Source organism: Apium graveolens, chromosome 1 (assembly GCF_009905375.1).
Source record: "Apium graveolens cultivar Ventura chromosome 1, ASM990537v1, whole genome shotgun sequence".
Classification (NCBI taxonomy): Eukaryota; Viridiplantae; Streptophyta; class Magnoliopsida; order Apiales; family Apiaceae; genus Apium; species Apium graveolens.
In genome coordinates, this window is record NC_133647.1 from 14,513,470 (window position 1) to 14,530,860 (window position 17,391).

Below are 17,391 nucleotides of genomic sequence, written 5' to 3' on the forward strand. Positions count from 1 at the left end.
AATGATCCAACCTTACAGATGTCAAGATCTATATATTTTAGTGATATGATAAAAATTTTAGAAAACAAAATGTATTTGGTTTGATATTTTAACAGTCAACTAGTATTTGACATGTACTTCTTACTAGTGTTTTGTCTCATACTGATATTCAATTTTTTTTAAAAAAATTATGAATGATCCAAACTTACAGATGTCAAGATCTTATATATTTTAGTGATATGATAAAAATTTTAGAAAAAAATGTATTTGGTTTGCTATTTTAACAGTCAACTACTAGTTTGGCATGAACTTCTTACTAGTGTTTTGTCTCATACTAATATTTCGATTTTTTAAAAAAATATTTTATGAATGATCCAACCTTACAGATGTCAAGATCTATATATTTTAGTGACGATAAAAAGTTGTGAAACAAATAAATGTATTTGGTTGGCTATTTTTAATAATTTCAAAAAAAAAATATTATTATTCCTTGATTACTTTAACAAAAAAAATAATTTGACATAAGAGAAAATTTCACCGCATGTCTATTTGTGGTATTTATGATAAAATCGATCAATATCATGAACTGGAAATTTTCTTAAACTAGTGAGTTTTCAAAAATAAATTATAATTAATATTAATATTATAGGTCCTATAAGAGGTAACAAATTATATAATAATAATAAGAATAATAATAATTAAATTGACACGCCTAAATTCGACCAAATACGGTTGTAATTAGTGTCATGTCAACAATCCGCGTGAATTATATCTAACACACCAAATTCAACTACTATCACAACTATCCAACGGTGAGAGTTACATTTTATAAAAAATATAAAGTCATTTAAAGTCAAAACTTAACTGTGAACCCCTACCCCCAAACCTACATGCCCCCCTTGTCCCTCATGCTGCACTAGTTTCTTTTCCGGCTCCCCCTTCATCTCTCTCCCCCCATCTTCGTCCTCCACTACAACCCCACCACCACACCACCACCGGAGGAAGGCAACGGGCCACCATCTGGTCATACTCCGGAGAGCCCCTTTATAGAAAACCCTTTTCCGATTCGCACTCATTTCCCACCGATCTATCACCTAGTCACTTTGATTTTGTCAAAATTGAGCCCAAATTAATAATCCGGCCAACTCCCTCTTTTCCGATCTCTGTTATATGGTTCATATGTGGTGGTGTAAACTCATGAGAATAATGACGGTATTTTGGTGTTGGATATTAGTAAGTTTGGGATTATTTATGCTGGTGCTTAGAAGAATGTGGGTTCTTCGGGGTTACGATTGTCATTATTAGGAAGGATTTGATCAAAAATGCGCAGGGGTTGGCTCCGGTGATGTTGGATTATAAGATTCATGATGATAATAATTCCTTGTATGATTCGCCTCCGTGTTATGGGATTTATATGTGTGAGCTTCTGTTTGAGGATTTGTTGGTGCAAGGGGGGTTAGGGGAAGGTGAGTTTATTAAGGAAGCGGCTAAGATGAATATGGTGCAACTGTAATTCCCCGGATTAAGGAAATTTTCCAGATTCCGGCCATTTTTTTAAATTAGTTTTTCATTTTCTCGACTCTATGCAGTCAAATTTAAAGCCAGAGTTTTGACCATTTTCGGTCAAATTTAATTTTTGGGCAGGCTGTTTAAAAGTTTTCGGAAAATTTAATTGTTTGGGCGGGATTTTGGAATTTTAGCCGAAAAATGAAATTCAGCCGGAAGCGGTTGTATTTAACTAGTCGTATTTATTTGGTCGTATTTATTACTAAATTCAACCGGTTTACTAAATATTACTCGAGCGAATACGACCGGTCCAAAAACCGGCAATATTTAGCTAAATACAACCAAAAATGGTCAAATTTAACTAAATACAACCGATTTTAGATCGGTTGTATTTAGCCGTTCTTTTTGTAGTGGATATTTCCTTCTGTACCCATGCTCAACATCCTTTGACAGTCTTGCCCTTCCATTGACAAGTCAACATCCCACCAGAGTTCCTTGCAGAAAAGAACCATCATAACCTTATGTATGAGATCAAAACACGCATAGAGGTAAAGTAAAATCATTTAACTATATCACTAACTAAACCATATATGAGTTTATTCAGTGTGCTACATGAAACACTACCATTAAGCAACATCACTCTCAATTCGTCATTAGAAGAATGTAGTGGCAAGTTGATGTTAGAAAGCAATTTATTTAACCCCTCTATAAATGCTGCTCTCTGCATTATTGTACAACCAGTTTGAAAAAATAATCTAACTTAAAAACGATAAATGAGACAAAAATATAATGAAAATTAAAATATGTTTTAAAAACCATAGTTTCAGAAACCTTATTCTGCTAGCTTACTTGGACGAGAGAGAGAGAGAGAGATTATGTTTTAAAAAATCAAACAAATACCAAACTACATATATAAATCAATCCCTAAATCGAGACATTTACATATAATTTAAAGCAAATATACATACAAATCAAGATGAGAGAGAGAGAGAAAAAAAAAATTAAAAGATACCTAAATCGAACCCCTTATTTGAGAAATAAACATACATACAATGAAGATATAAGCCGTCAATCAAATTTGAAAATATAAGATAACAAATGGAAGCCCTGAACCCCGTTATTAGTTAGTTTGTTACCGCTCTCAATAATTTAACTAGCGCTTCTCGCATGTTTATAAGTTTTCTATAATTTTTTTATTAATATTATATTAATGTTACAACTTATTAATTTTCAAATTATATAAAAAATATAAACTTAGCTAATTCACTCATAACAAAAATTGTAAATTTTAATAAAAGTAATAAGTTAATGTTTTTATATTATTTTAAATATATATAACATGTTAATTAGATTTTAAAAGTCAAATCACTATTTTATTATTATTATCTAAACCAAATTATTCATTCCTCTCATGCATATATATATATATATATGTATATGTATATGTATATGTATATGTATATGTATATGTATATGTATATGTATATGTATATGTATATGTATATGTATATGTATATATATATGTACGTGTATTTATGTATGTATATATGTATGTATGTATGGTTGAAAGTTATAAAAATATTTAAATATGTAATATAGCTAAAAACGAATCTTGTTTCATCAAGGATTTGTTTCTAGTTTATTCTATTCTAGTCGTTCGAGATAATTTCCGGTTTTATTATAATTTTTTCACATACTTAAATCAATATATATTAAAATTCATACAATTTGATCGTCGAAAAAATTATTTATAATTTTTATCTTGTAACTCAGTAATGAACCTCGTTTCACTGAATTATACCTTAACTAGATTCTTCAATTCCCGTCGTTAAAAATAAATTCAATTTTTTTACACCTTTTTTACATCACTAAAATTGATATATCTTAACATATATACGTTTGTATCATCGAAAAAATCTTTTAAAAAATTATCTTGTAATTCGGTAATGAACATCGTATCGTGAAGTTGTACTTTTACTTGGTTTTCTATCCATGTCGTTCAAGATTAATTCAAATTTTCTTATAGTTTTCTCACAAGTCTAAAATAGATATATCTTAATATCTGTACGGTTGGATTATCGAATTTTTTTTAAAAAAAATTATCTTGTTAATCGGGGATGAACCTCGTTTCACGGAGTAGTACTTTTACAAGATTATTCTATTTATGTCCTTAAGATAAATTTGAATTTTTTTAATAATTTGGTCACATTACAAGAATAGACATATCTTAACATCCATACGGTTGGATCGTCGAAAAACCATTTAAAAATTTAATCTTTTTAATGGAGAATGAACCTCGTTTCACGTATCGGTACTTATACTAGATTATTTTATTCATGTCTTCAAGATAGATTTGATTTTTTTTGATAATTTTTTGACATGACTAAATTCAATGTATCATAACATCCATATGATTAGATTCTCGAAAAAATCATTTAAAAAATTTATCTAATTCTTCGGGAACGAACCTCATTTCGGGGAATTATACTTTTACTAGGAAAAAAAACTTTTTTTAAAATATACCGAACAATTTTTTACTTGTTTTCATAAAAAAAATGTCATTGCTAGTTTTAATAAAAAAATTGGGCAAAAGAAGAATGTATTATTGAGACAACACTGATAGGGAATAAATAAATCCAGATTACGTAAATAATATCGCATTAATTACACATGATTTGGGCTACAAGGCCCAATAAGAAGATTTATGACATTCAGACCAAAAAGATTAACACATTGATCAGGCCTGATGGACCAGATCAGGCCTGATGGAACAAAGAAGGCCCAAAACCCTAAATATTAATTAATTTTGTAATTAATTAATAAGGGAGAAAACAACTATTAAGATGAGTCCTAGTGGGGATATAAATCCTTGTAGATTGGCCTCCAAGGAACCTCATGGGATAAGGAATCAACTTCCTGCTTCCTAGGACTCCAAAGTCCATTCTAATTCTGAGATTTGCCCACCAAGTCTCCTAACCCAAGTCCAATTCAAGGACTCCCAACATCTATATAAGGGGTCTCACCCCCACCAATCAGAACTACGTTTTTTGGCTTGATTCTCTAAACTACAGAGATACGTAGGCATCTCGTAAAGGCAAAGTTAAGCTACAAAACACGAGAGCAGCTACTAAAGGTCTTGAGCTCCCGAACCTTAGAATTAAGTACAACAGTTAGTATATCTTAAGTTTTTAACCATAACATCTGGCGCCATCTGTGGGAAAGCACAACAATAACCATGGCGAGAACACGGAGTGGCAATAGCACCCATGGAAGAACACCAGCTGCGATAACCCAAGTAATTCCGTCAACAGTGGGGATACCTCCACATTCAACCTATGTCATCACCCAAGGAGGAGCCCATATAGGGGCAACTAAACCTCAACCTCAAGGGACAATTCCCCCGACTCCTCAATGTACGAATTCCCAACTTAAACAGCTACATACACCTGTGAATTCTCGACCCGCTGGGTATAAATATTCAACTGTTATAACCACTAAGCCCCCGTATGGGATGCCCCTTTACCCTAAGGTCGGAGGAAGTGGACATGCAGGATGAAGTGAAGCACGAAGGCAAACACCCCCTACATTCAAGGTTTGGCTCCTATCCCGGAGGATCAGGAATTTTCTGGTCCTTATACTGAGAGAGATTCCGAATCCTCGGATGATGAAGTGGTCCTTATACTGAGTATGCTAAGCTGAATGCTCCAAGAAACCAGATTCTGATGGAAATCGAGAAAGATCGAGATATTCGTTGGCCTAAGCCCTTGAAGGTTGATCCTACCAAGCTAGATAAGAGCAAGTATTATAGATTTCACAAGGATGTTGGTCATGACTACGATGAGTGTAGACAAATGAAAGATGAAATTGAATTCCTCATTAAAAATTGAAGATTGAACAAGTACACTGGAGATGGAGGAGATAGGAGCAACAACGTGAGAAAGAAATTTGATGATCGAAGAAGAGATCAAGATGATCAAGGGAGAAATCTCCAACCTAGGGGACCGGTGATAAACACAATTTTTGGAGGACCAACTGCTGCTGGATTATCCAAGAACTCCAGGGAAGCATATTCCCGAGAAGTTATGCATATTGTTGGGGAAGTCCAGAAGAGGGCCAGGACAGGATTAACAATGGCTTTCGATGATTCTGATTTGGAGGGTGTGAAATTTCCCCATGATGACCCGCTGGTCATAATACCGATAATAGGGAATAGCTCGGTGAAGAGGGTCCTAGTAGATAATGGTGCTTCAGTGGATATCTTGCTCAATGACACCTTTTTAAGGATAGTTTAGAATGATTTCCAATTGACCTCAACCGAAATGCCGATATATGGATTTGCGGGAGTAGAGTGCCCCATGGAAGGAATAATCAAGTTGCCAACAACCATAGGTCAGGAACCAAGGCAAGCAACACAGATGTTGGACTTTGTGGTGGTGAAGGCTAGTTCAACTTATAACGCTATCATGAGAAGGATAGGGATACAAGCCTTCAAGGCCGTCCCTTCTTCCTACCATTTAGTTATGAAGTTTCCCACCCGGAATGGGATTGGAAAAGAGAGAGGAGATCAAAAAATGGTGAGGAGTTGTTACGTAGCCTCTCTAAGGGTAGATGGAGTTGGGGGAAATTTCTGCCTATTGAAGATTTGGATATCCGAGAGAATGATGAGAAACAAGGGAAGCCAACAGAAGACTTTCTTATCATTCATTTGGCTCCCGAGGATCCTGAGAAAGTGACTTTCATTAGAGCAACACAAGAAGAGCCCCTTAGAGGGAAGTTGGTGAAATTTTTGCAAGAAAATAGTGATGTGTTCGCATGGTCGGCAGCTGATATGCCAGGATTAGACCCGGAACTGATCACTAACAAGCTGAATGTGGATCAAAGTCGAAAAATAGTGAAGCAAAAGAAAAGAAGCTTTGCACCGGAGAGGCAAGAAGCTATTAAACAAGAAGTAGAAAAGCTTTTAGAGGCTGGTTTCATTGAAGAGATTCAATTTCCGGAATAGTTAGCAAACCCTGTAATAATAAAGAAGGCCAATGGAAAATGGAGGATGTGTGTGGACTTTACTGATATGAATGATGCATGACCTAAGGACTGTTTCCCGTTGCCAAGGATAGACACTTTGATAGATGCCACTGCTGGACATGAGATGCTGAGTTTCATGGATGGATTTAGTGGATACAATCAGATCAAGATGCACAAGGACGACATCCCAAAGGTATCATTCATCACTGACTTTGGTGTTTATTGTTATCTTATTATGGTATTAGGTCTCAAGAATGCAGGAGCCACCTATCAAAGGTTGATAAATAAAATTTTTAAGGATCTTATTGGCAAGACCATGGAAGTTTATGTTGATGACATGTTAGTCAAGAGTCTATTAAAGACTGACCATATAACCCATATGAGGGAAGCTTTTGAGGTCCTAAGGTACCATAAAATGATGTTAAATCCTACGAAGTGTGCTTTCGGGGTAGGGTCTGGAAAGTTTTTGGGATTAATGGTCTCCAAGAGAGGAATCGAGGCTAATCCCGATAAAATAAAGGCAATCCTGGACATGGAGCCACCAAAAACTAGCGAAGATGTTCAAAAGCTCACATGAAGGGTTGCTGCGTTGGGACGATTCATCTCCAAGTCTGGGGACAACTGCTTGTCGTTCTTCAAGTTCTTAAAGAAGGTTAAAGATTTTGTATGGAGTGAGGAAAGCCAAAAGGCATTCGAGGAATCAATGAGGTATATGGCCCATGCCCCGTTGTTGGCCAAGCCAGCTCGGGATGAAGTTTTATACTTGTACTTGGCTGTTTCAGAGAATGCATTGAGCGCTGTATTTGTTAAAGAGGAACTTAAAATCCAGAAACCCGTGTACTATGTTAGCAAAATTCTGCATGGAGCTGAGTTGAATTATTCAACTATTGAGAAGTTTGCTTTAGCCCTAGTAATGGCTTCAAGAAAGTTACGTCCTTACTTTCAGACTCATAAGATTGAAGTACTAATAAATCAGCCCTTGAGAAATATTATTCATAGTCCCAAGGCTAGTGGGAGGCTGATCAAGTGGGCAATATAGCTGGAATAATTCGACATCAAGTATAAGCCACGAATGGCAATAAAAGCCCAGGCATTGGCTGACTTCATGGTGGAATGTACCATACCCAACCAAGAAGTCAGGGGGCAGGAAGATACCATACCTCAAGACAAGGAAGTTGATAAGGGGGACAAGGAAAAAGATGATAAGGAGAAGGAATATTGGATTCTCTATTTTGATGGAGCATCAAAAACAAATTCAAGTGGAGCAGGGTTAGTTTAACAAAGCCCTGATGGGTTCTTGATTGAATATGTTATATATGCTATGAAGTTAGACTTCCCGACCACAAATAATGAGGCAGAATATGAAGCTCTGATAGCTGGCCTTGGCTTAGCAGGGACACTTAGAGTCAAGAATTTAAAGGTCTGTGGAGACTCGAAGTTGGTCATATCCCAGGTAAAGGGAGAGTTTGAGGAAAGGGATGATACGATGGCTAAGTATGTCCCCCTAGTAAGGGCTGTGATGACCCAATTCGATGAATGACATGTTGAGCACATTCCAAGGGAGGAAAATGCTAAGGCAGTTGCGTTATCAAGATTTGCTTCATCTGAGATAGAGGAAAGTTTAAAAAGTGTATACCTCCACGTTCTAAAGACACGGAGCATTGATGTTAAGCTTGTAGCTCCTATAGGTCTGGGGACGTCATGGATAGATCCCATTAAGACCCATATTCAAACCGGTTGGTTGCCAAATAATGCTACTGAAGCACGGAAGTTGACTGTTCGAGCACTAAGATACTCCTTGATAGATGGGATTTTTTATAAAAGATCTTATGTAGTTCCTTACTTAAGATGTCTCAGGCCCGATGAGGTACACTTGGCTCTTGAAGAAGTGCATGAAGGTATCTGTGGGAAACTCTTGGGGGGCAGAGCAGTAGCTCATAAGATAACCCCTTTAGGCTTCTATTGGCCAGAAATGATGGCTGATGCAAAAGAGTATGTGAAGAAGTGTGATCGCTGTCAGAAGCATGCACATGTTGTTAGACAACCCCCCGAGATGCTGACCTGCATCAACTCACCCATCCCCTTTTCTATGTGGGGAATGGATATACATGGGCCTTTCCCTATGGCCACGGCACAGAGGAAGTTCCTGATTATAGCCATTGATTATTTTACTAAGTGGATTGAAGCCAAGACTTTGGCCAAGATCACAACTAAGCAGGTTGCATAATTCCTGTGGGAAAATATCATGTGCCGGTATGGAATTCCCCGCATCCTAGTCACTGACAATGGAACACAGTTCAATAATGAGGAATTCAAGAAGTATTGTGAGGAGAATAAAATTGAATTACGATTCACCTCTGTGGCTCACCCGCAAGCCAATGGGCAAGCGGAAGTGGCGAATCGAATAATCCTGGATGGACTAAAGAAGAGGATCGAGAAGTTGAGGAATAACTGGGTGGATGAAATACTCCCAATACTATGGGCCTATAGGACTACCTGTAGAGTCACGACTGGAGCAACTCCCTTCATGTTAGCATATGGGGCAGAAGCGGTTGTTCCTGTAGAGATATCACATTCCTCTCCCAGGGTTCAAGCTTTTAATGCTGAGGAAAATGAGGAAGGTTAAATGTTAACCCTGGATCTAATTGATGAAGTACGAGATGAGGCACATGCGAAGATAGTGGAATATCAGACAAAGGCTTCGTTCTACTATAACCTAAGGGTTAAAGAAAGGTTCTTCAAGCAGGGTGACTTAGTCCTGAGGAAGGTGGAAGGTTCTGGTGTAGGGCGGAGAGGGAAACTTGCCCCAAAGTGGGAAGGGCCATACAAGGTCAAAAGTTTTCAATTGGCCGACTTTTGGATTTGACCACCGTATATATTTTCGCTTTTGGATCCAATACACTAGGAGCATAATATACTTGTGAAGCTTGACTAGCTAAAATAAAAATCTCATTTGACTTCAATCTTGAAGTCATATCAATTATAATCACACGATTCTTATCAATCCTCACACCATTACCAACATTATCAAACCATATACATTTGAACAAATATACATGATTGCATCCTTGATAAATAAGTCTAATAATTTCTTGTAGTTGACCATAATAATCAAGATTATTTCCGTACAAATTTCCTTTAACAACAATACCAGAACCGGATGCAGATTTTGTTGAAAATTTATATCCATTAACTTGACAAGTCTCAAAAGTCATAATTTTAATACCGGCCCTTCAAGTAAGTCCCTAAAAGAGGTCTTTCCACCTCATCTTTATCAACCTAAAAACAATTCAAATCGATGAGACGTTGTAATTACAAAAACAAATCATGCAAATTAAAAATAGATAAATACCTTTTATTTAAACCAAGTTTCCGGGCGTTGTCGCATAACACGATCTTGGTACTTCATAAAATATAAACAAAAATTAACAAAAATCATGCATGTGTCATTAACAAAAATTATTACGCATATTTTTAAAGTAAGATTTTGGTACCTTAGATAAGGTTGAACTTCAGGAGAGTTTAAAAGAACATATTCTTCCGTTAACTCTCGTTCATCATCACTCATGTATCGAGTTCCTTCATTTCCAAGAGATTGAAATGGATATTTGAACACTTCTAAATTCTCAGAATTTTGCACATCAAAGAAAACCTTGTTATGACGTACCTTATTATGGATCGTGTCAGAGGCAAAATAAAAGGAACAAATATTAAGAATCTCATCCTCCATATATCGTTCAGCAATTGACCCATCAACCCTTACTTTATTACCGACTTTTTGTTTTAATTTTCCCAACAAACGCTCAATCGGATACATCCAATGCCAATAAGCAGGTCCAGCAAATCTAATTTCTTTGGCTAAATATACAACCAAGTGTTCCATCGAACCAAACCAACTTTGAGGAAAAATTGTTTCCAGCAAACACAACGCTTTGATAACCGATTTTTCCATTATTTCCAAGTCGGTTTTTGTAATCACGGATGAACATAAATCTTGGAAAAAGTTAGAAATTATCGTGATTGCATCAACAATAGGCGCCAGTAAAAGTTCACGAATTGCGAGAGGCAATAATTTTTGAAGAAAAATGTGACAATCGTGCGATTTGAATCCGTAAAATATACACTCCTCAACATTGCAACAACGTGATATATTTGAGGAATAACCATCCGGAAGTTTTAGTGAACTAATCCATTCATACAAAATTTTACGTTGTTTTCTAGTAAGGGAATAAGGTGCTTTAGGTGACTTTCCTTTCTCATCGATCCATAAATATGGTAACACCCCGTATCCGACACTCCCTGCCTTCGAATTAGTCTTTCCGGGTGGTGGAAAAACTAAGCCATCAAGTAATTCCTTAACACCCTCACCGGACAAATGACCACGTAACAATCTTCTTTATTCGTTATCAAACAAATTACTTTTTTGACGGAGTGGATTATTTGATTCAAGGAATATTCGGTTTGTGCCATAGAAACTACATTTTCCACAATATTTTAATTGAAACCCTTGCACGCTTCCAAGACACACTTGACATTCTATTATTCCTTTGCCCGACCACCCACTTATCATACTCATAGCAGGATAATCACTAATTGTCCACATAATAGCCGCTCTCATTATAAAATTTTATTTCAAAGATTGGTCGTATATCTTCACTCCGGTATTCCAATACTATTTGGACCCGAAACTATATCGGTCATGAACATATAAGGCTTTTTCATACACATCGATGGTGGAAGATTGTAGACAACTATCACCACGGGCCACACACTATATGTTTTTTTCCCGGTAGGGCCAAAAGGGTTGAAACCATCGGTCGCAAGACCGAGCCTTATGTTACGAATCTCTTTAGCAAATGAAGGATACCGACGGTCAAATTTTTTTCACTCTTCTCCATCCGCGGGATGACTTATTTCTCCATCTTTCACATCTCTATTTTTGTACCATCTCATGTGATTGGATGTATGTCCCGGCATATATAAGCGTTGTAATCGAGGGATCAAAGGAAAGTGTCTTAAGATTTTTTTTGCTATTTTTTTACCATCTTTCCTAGAAACATCCCGATAACGATCTTCACCACATATATCACTCACAACTTTATCCTTGTCATCTCCATAAAATAACATACAATCATTCTCACATAAATCAATTTTTTCATATTCAACTCTCAAATCCTTCATAATTTTTTTCATTGCATAATAATTTTTGGGTAATGTATGTTTTTTGGTAACACATCCGTAAGGAGTTTAAGCAAACCATCAAAAGCTTTATTACTACAATGCGAGTTATTTTTGAATTCCAATAATTTGGTGGTAAAGCTTAATCTTATGTACTTTGTATTACCGGGATAAATAGGTGCTCCATTTTCAACAATAACCTCGTACAATTTTTTAGCACTATTATTTGGAGATTCTTCTACATTCATAGTTCCCGTATCCGTAGTTTTATAAAATTGATAATTTTCACCGGCTAAATCGTGTAACATCGCATTCAAATCTACCGGTTCTTCTACTCTCGAAGGTTCCCGAACACAATAACGGTGATGTGATGTTCGACTACGTTTTCTTCCTATTTTTTCACCGTGCGACGGCCACACGGTATAACCCTCAAGCATCTCTTTCGCGAGCAAATGAAATCTAACATCATCAATCTTTAACCAATTCAAATTTTTACAACGTTTACACAGACACTTCATTGTACCATCTTCCATTCCATTTTCGCTAGCAAATTTTAAAAAAAATTCTACATTAATTCTATATTCCGGGGTCAATGAAATTTTATCGCTTTACAATTGATTACCAATCAAACTTCGATCAATGGTTTCCATCTACAATAATATTTTTTAAAATTAAAAAGAAAACATTTTTAACAAATAATTTATCATTAATCTCATATTTATTCATGTATTTCATAAAACACACAAACACACACTATAATTATAATAAATGAAACTAACTTACAAATTATCTACTATCAAACTTCAATTCTCACAACAAATATTATATAAAAAAATAAAAACATTAAATACATACAACAACATTTAATACATACACCACCAACATAAACACACACACACACACATATTAATTACAAAATATGGAAAAAACTTACAATTTTCTAAAACTCCTCCACTTCAATCCTCAATCACTTGTGTCTTTTTAATTTTTTGCTCAAAATCAAGAAATGAGGGATATAACAAAAAATTAAAAAAAATACGTTAAAACCGACCATCAGCGGTCGGTTTTAGGCAGAAGAATAAAATGATACCATTTTCTCTATAACAGGTACTTTTTTTGTACTTTAAATTAATTTTTTATTATTATACAAAACCAACCACAGGGTTTGGTCGGTTTTAACCTGTAAAATTTGTGAATATAACCGATCTCATGTAGGTGGTCGGTTTTAAAAGTAACACATCAGCAAAACGGTGTCGGTTTTTGTACATAAAACCGACCATCCACTGGTGGTCGGTTTTATGTGTGCCACGTAATTGATACAGTGTCGTTTAGTTGACTTTTAACCGACCAACAACGTCGGTCGGTTTTAAGGTGACCAAATTGACGTCGGTCGGTTATGTTCGGTCGATTTTACTCTATTTTCTTGTAGTGACTCCAACCACTCACGACAACGCACTACTTCTTAGAATTTGTGTACATTCATAGTTAGAACCAGAGTATGTGTCTGATTTAATCTATGTTTGTTGATAAGACTTTGGAACCGGTTTAGTAAGTTTTAAATTTCATTGGATGCTTGTTGTATTGACTGTTGGATGCCTTGTTTGGCAGAAATAATGTAAAACCAGAACAATTATGTCAAAATTTTTATTTTTGAATTGTTTTATTGGAAGCTATATGGTGTTGCATTAGACTAAACATGATGTTGCATATTAATAAAAATGGTATCGTAAATGAATAAAATCGGTGTTACATTACACTTTGTAGGACCCACTGCTCACATGGAAAAAGTGACGCCCCACTGCTGATCTGACAAACTGGGTCTTATTGTTGACGTGGCAAAATGGGGCCCACTGCTGATATGCTAAATGTGGAACCCACTGCTGATGTGGCAAGGTGGGGATCAACGCTGAATAGGCAAAATAACGTGTCACTTGACAAGTAGGGCACTATAGTGATGTGGCTTCATTTTTATGCAACACCAAGTGTTGTTGCCATTGTATGCCTTTGTTGTTGTAAAAGAAGCGTTATGCAATGCTTTCTTGTATTGTACAATTGGTCGCCTTAGGGCTCTACGGCCATGCCCGTATTGGCAACGCTAGCTTTGTGTTATCTATTACATTATGAAATACATTTAGACCTTACGCAACTACATAATGGGCATTGTCTATGTGCACTTATGGGGTAGTGGTTACTGATATTAGTTGTATTTAGTGTAAATGCGCGGGATATTCAAATTTTCAGTGCAAATTTTAATTGCTAAACTAAAAATGGGATTTTACTAAATTCTATCGGGACACGTCGCTAAAAGCGGGTCGCGAAATTAAACAGTCATATTTAGCCCGTCGTATTTAGATAAAGATGACGGCCCTCTAAAATTCGACCTATCAAAAAATGTTCATCCAATTTTGATTAGATTCAAATAAAAGTAATCTGCCATCGTCGAAAATTCGACCGGTTTTCTGCAGTCGAACTTAGCCGATATCCTTTTATTGTACAATCTTATTATTATTTTAAATTTTCATGAGTATCAGGCAACCATAATAAAAATAATATACCATATTAGATCTTAATATATTCTTTATTTTTGAATCAACTTAATACTATATTAATGATATAAAAATTCTTTTCTTTTATTCTAAACTTGTTGCGTTATAATAGGATGAACAAGATAATTTTGGTTGACAAATACATAACACTGGTAAAAGAATTTTAAGAACCTTAAAACAATAGTAGGAGACATTTTTCATTTATTTACTATTTTGTAAAATACATTAAGGAGAATTTTATAAAATTAAAATGTTACATTGTAATCAAATCTAAAAAATTAATTAGATGTAATGTCCTAACCAACTCAATATCGTAATTAATTGTACAAACTAATATTTATATTTCAATGTCATAGGACAACAATTGCTAGGGATGTCATGCATATTCAAGTGCTCAAATACAAATCAATATTAGTATACAAACCACAAACCAATAAGAGGCACCTGTTCAATCTCTTTCTCTCTCCTCCATGTGTACTATGTATTCATGTATATATGATCCCTTCATTTTTAATTTGATTTTTCCCGTTAGTCGGTTAACATTTAAAAAAAAAATAACTTCACCGTATTTTTCTTTATTTCTTACTCATCAATTTGCATATCATATTTGCAATATTTTGACGAGAAATCAGTATCTAAGCTTAAATGAATCACTAAGCTGAAATCAGTACTATTCCAGAAATCAGTAGGTTTTAGAGATTCTCGTAGGCATAATTACTGATTTATCGTCGAAATATATCAAATCTTGTATTTATATTGATTATTGGAGTATGTGGAAAAGTATAGCGAAGTAAGATTTTAAAAAGAGTTCACCATTTAATGAAAAAAATCAAATTAAAAATAGAAGGATTTAAATTGGGTGGGGTGCAGTTCGTAGTTATTTTTTAATTTAGTTTGTATTAGAGTAAGACTCGTTATGCATTTGATTTTAGCCATTTTGTCATGAATTAGTAGAGAAATCTTCCAACCTTATGTTATTTGCACACCTTCAAAGCTATATGTCAACCTACAATAAATACGCCGCTAATATCTATTATGAAACAAATTTGAACTTAGGTAGAAATATTATACTTTGAGGACCCACAATATTAGTAAAAAACTCATATTTATTAATTTTATTAGAGAGATTGAATTATAATAACTCACAATTACCTCTTATCTCTAACAACTACCTTACTCATCTACTAATTATATTTATATAGCACAATTAATTATATTTATATGGCTTGTGCTCTCAGTCTTATATATATTTCACTTTTATTACACATACATTGCACAAATGGAGATGTCGAGTAACCAAAACAATAATGCTGTACTACAAAGCTCTTCTGATAAAATAACCAACATTTTATTAGTAGATCATGATATGGACTCCCTAATTACAATTGCTGGTATAATGGAGAAACAATACTCTTACAGAGGTCATTTTCTGTGATTAATTTTCTACCTTTCTTCTCATTCTCATTAATAATTGAACGACATTAGATACATATAATTATTGTATATTTGTTAAATAAATATTCTTGTAATAGATTTATGTTTTCAATTAAGACACATGAAGAAAAATTGAGATATTATTACTAAGTTTCATAAAAAATAAAATTATTTAAACATGTTAATGAATATTTATGTCTCTTTTGCAGTTGTTACTGCAAGAACTGTGGATCATGCTTTGTGTTCTCTCCATGCCCAAAATATAAAGTTGGATTTGGTAGTACTGGAGATCCATATGCCTGACATGGATGGGTTCACATTACAACAACAAATTTACACGCAACATCAGTTACCAGTTGTTTGTAAGTAATAAATTTGATTCTCATTTAATCTTCCCATAAGTTTTGTGATTTATTCATTTTTTTTGCTTAAGTAATTCCATGATAATTTAAATCATGATCGAAAACAGCCACATTTTCGTTTTAGTGCTAGCAAGTTTTGTACAATTTTTTGGGAAAAAAATGGATATCTAATATTTTTCCTTATTTCTATTTATTTTACTGCTAATTAGCATTTTGTTATATGATTAATTAGGATGCACCTATTAATTTTCATTCTTGCCTAATTTTTTTATAATGAAAGAATGATTCTTTATAGTAAGACATAGAGATGTACAAAAGGTGCAGCCGGCCGGACTTTGACCGGATGGGGCCGGCCCGGCCAAATTGTCTGACATTAATTGTGCTATGTTTGTACACATGCAAAAAAAATTGTTTGTAAACAATGAAAAAAAAATGTTCTCTTTCATTTTAATATATTTTAAAGCTACCTAGAATCTAATTCTATATATATTTGTTTCAACCTTCCTACCTTTCTTCACTGTTATTAACTTGTGATAATTTTTTCTTTCCTTTCACAGTAATGTCTTCAGATAAGAAAGCCAAAGATTCATGGAAACCCAGTGAGAACGGAGCTGTTACCTTCCTACTCAAGCCCCTGACTTATGAAGAGGTGATTAAATTTTCTCTGTATGCTGAGCAGTATAAGAACAGACTAGACAAGGGAAAGTTCAACGAAAGCCAATCTTCCGGCCCCAAGAAAGAGAGAGTTAAATGGACCCATGATCTCCATTCAAAATTTGTGAATGCCATCCAAGAGTTAGGGCCTGAGAGTAAGATTCAATTCATCACTTCAAATCAAATGTAACATCTACTTTAAACTAATATTGAATTTATTTATTTTTGTAGGATGTTCTGGGAAGAATATTTTGAAGATAATGAATGAGCCAGGGCTGACTAGGACGCAAGTCAACAGCCATTTGCAGGTCTTTCTAGTTTTCTTTCACATTAGATTAGATTTGAAATCTTTAAATATGTTGCTTCACAAATTTGAATCTATCAAACAATTAAAACAACATAATTATTTTCGAGTAAGTTGGAGGTATTGTTAAATTCTTAATCTACTTAAATCAACATAATTAATTTCCATTAAGTTGGATGTATTGTTAAATTCTTAATCTACATTTTAGGTTACAAAAGGATATATTATCAATCTATGTTAGTCCAGAAAAATTCTTGTGGCACATATACTAAGAATACTAAGAATATATACCCTGCATAGAAGCTTCCCAATTTATATTTGTTACTTATTAGACAACCACATACTATAACTTTAATTTGTTTGAATCTAACAAATGCAGAAATTTAGACAATGGCAGAAGAAATCA

General features: G+C 34.6%; 1 protein-coding gene across 1 annotated transcript; it reads left to right on the forward strand.

Annotated features, from left to right (window-relative positions):
- The first annotated feature begins 15,510 nt into the window (after positions 1–15,510).
- On the forward strand, positions 15,511–16,871 carry LOC141714999 (two-component response regulator ARR10-like). The gene is made up of 3 exons (XM_074518504.1): positions 15,511–15,652; positions 15,875–16,027; positions 16,585–16,871. The coding sequence occupies exons 1-3, from the start codon at positions 15,511–15,513 to the stop codon at positions 16,869–16,871; spliced, it is 582 nt and encodes a 193-aa protein (XP_074374605.1).
- The last annotated feature ends 520 nt before the right edge of the window (positions 16,872–17,391 follow it).